This window comes from Trypanosoma conorhini, assembly GCF_003719485.1.
Source record: "Trypanosoma conorhini strain 025E chromosome Unknown Tco_14.4_contig_01306, whole genome shotgun sequence".
Taxonomy (NCBI): Eukaryota; Euglenozoa; class Kinetoplastea; order Trypanosomatida; family Trypanosomatidae; genus Trypanosoma; species Trypanosoma conorhini.
Window position 1 is genome coordinate 438 of NW_021705411.1, and position 2,305 is coordinate 2,742.

At 59.3% G+C, this 2,305-nt stretch overlaps 1 protein-coding gene across 1 annotated transcript, besides 3 other annotated features; it reads right to left on the reverse strand.

Moving 5' to 3' along the window:
* The first annotated feature begins 641 nt into the window (after positions 1-641).
* Positions 642-665: a microsatellite.
* A 33-nt stretch (positions 666-698) lies between these two features.
* Positions 699-731: a microsatellite.
* Positions 732-767: 36 nt separating this feature from the next.
* Tco025E_09819 (protein kinase) lies at positions 768-1,757 on the reverse strand (the record flags this gene model as incomplete). Its single annotated transcript, XM_029376626.1, has 1 exon — positions 768-1,757. One exon carries the CDS (start codon positions 1,755-1,757, stop codon positions 768-770), a length of 990 nt encoding a protein of 329 aa, XP_029223239.1.
* Positions 1,758-2,101: 344 nt separating this feature from the next.
* Positions 2,102-2,130: a microsatellite.
* Positions 2,131-2,305: the final 175 nt, after the last annotated feature.

Sequence of the window (2,305 nt, forward strand, 5' to 3'; positions counted from 1 at the left end):
CGGAAAACGCCACGGCGTCGTGCTGACAGTAGAGACCAGCAGCAGCGGCATCAACATCTACGCACACACAGAGAGACATGAACTAAGCATGTAAACCTCTGTATATCTCCATCCTGCCTTTCCCAACCCTTCTCCCGCGGCAGTTGGGCGTCGCTTGGTTTCACGCATCGGTCCACCTCGTCATCGTTTCTTTTTTTTTTCTTCTCCTCCCCTCCCTTTTTCAGTTTTATCTCTGTGCAATGCCTCTGGGAGAAGACGTGCCCATCAACGGAGTTCACCCTCCTCATCGCCTCATCTATGCAGACCTCCTCAGCGCCACGTTATTATTTATGTATATGTATGTACGTATACACGCAGGTGCGTGTTGGCTGCTTGAGTTGTCGGCGCGGCCCAGGCGCGTATCGAGGCAGGGAGGCGTACAAATACGCGTATGAGACGCGGCAGCGACGCGGGAGGGCAACGGTCGTCACAGCACCGCGCTGGCCGCGTGGCTCGTCGCTGAGTTACGCCAAAGCACCACCACAGAAACAGGCAAGTTGTCTAGCCCCGTTGCTTTTTGTTTTGGCGTGCCTGTGTGTATGTGTGTGTTTTGCTCAAATTGGCCGCGGCCTCGCCCGCTCGCAGGGCGCCCCACCCAGCGCATATAAGTATATATACATATATATGAACTCTCCAGTTGTCGTGCCGCAATGAAAGAGACATACGTACACACACACACACACGCACGCACAGTCACGGCCGGCCTCTCTGCGGTCCAAACTCCGGCGCTAGAGAGCGCCCTCCTCACTCATTTCACGCCGCACGTCGTCAAACCAGCAGTGGCGGAGCGCCTCGTAGGCGGTGATGCGCTGGCGTGGGCTGTAGTGCAGCATGCGCTGCAGCAGATCGATCCCGTCGGCGTCCAGCGTCGGAATGACGCTGCCAAGCGGGATGGGCCGCCACTGGGGGAAGGAGACGTTGTAGTGCATCAGCGACGACACGCCGGGCCACGTCGCCTCCGACGGGGTGCCGAGCACCTTGAAGATGGTGAACAGCTGACAGATGCCGTTTTCCGAGGCGAAGAGGGGGGTCCCCTTGGCGAGCTCCGCCATGACGCACCCAATCGACCACATATCGACGGCGGGGAGGTAGTGTTTGTCGCCGAGGAGGACCTCCGGCGCCCGGTACCACAGCGTCATCACCTCCGTCGTGTAGGTCTGCATAGGGACGCGGAAGGCGCGGCCCAGGCCAAAGTCCGCCAGCTTCACCACAGACTCGTCCCGGCTGATGAGTATATTACTCGGCTTGATGTCACGGTGCACAAAGCGGCGGCTATGACAGGCGTGCAATCCCAGCAACAACTGAAACATAATGCGCTGCAGCTTCCCTCCCACGAGCGGGGTGGCGCGCTGCTTGATGAACCCCTGCAGGTCCTTCTCCATGTACTCAAAGATGAGGAGCAGCTTGTAGTCCTGGAGGGAGACGTCCAGGAGCCGCACCACGTACGGGTGGTCCAGCTCCCGCAGGAGTGACACCTCCCGCACCGCGGTTGCGGGCACCCCCTCATCCCTCAGCCTCAGCGAGATCCGCTTCGCGGCGACGATGCGGCCCGTCTGTCGGTCAAGGCACTTGTACACAACCCCGTAGGAACCTTCCCCCACCTTCTCCTGACGAAAGTAGCGCCCATCCGGCTCCCAGGAGACGTAGTGCGGCTGCGTCACATCCTGCCGCGACTGCGCCGTCATAGTGTCGTAAATCACCTCCCCCGTTGGATTCATTGCTGCTCCGACGGCCCACGCCCGCTCTTCCTCTGCTCGTTTGCCAACACTGCAGATACTGCAGGGGCAAGAAAGGGGAAAGGAGGGGAGGGGTACAAGAGAAAAAACAGAAAATACAACAATTCGGGTGTGAGGTGGGGCGTGCCCACAGAAGCCCAAGGGTGAAGCGAGGCAGAACGTGTGTGTGTGTCTGTCCCTCTTTGCGGAAGCGGAAGACAAGGCACCCCACGACTCACCATCCACAAGTCGCGTGCGTGCGAGTGCGGCGGCTCTCTACTTCGCCTCGTGCCTTTCAGCCATCAAGCGGGAAGGGAAAGTGCTCGTGCTTTTTTCCTTCCCTTCTTTGCTGCTGCTGCTGCTGCTGCTGTGCGGCGATGGGGCGCGGAAACCCACTTTGCCCCATCCCTCCCGCAGCGCAGTACGACGATGCGTTTTGACGGAAAACGCCACGGCGTCGTGCTGACAGTAGAGACCAGCAGCAGCGGCATCAACATCTACGCACACACAGAGAGACATGAACTAAGCATGTAAACCTCTGTATATCTCCG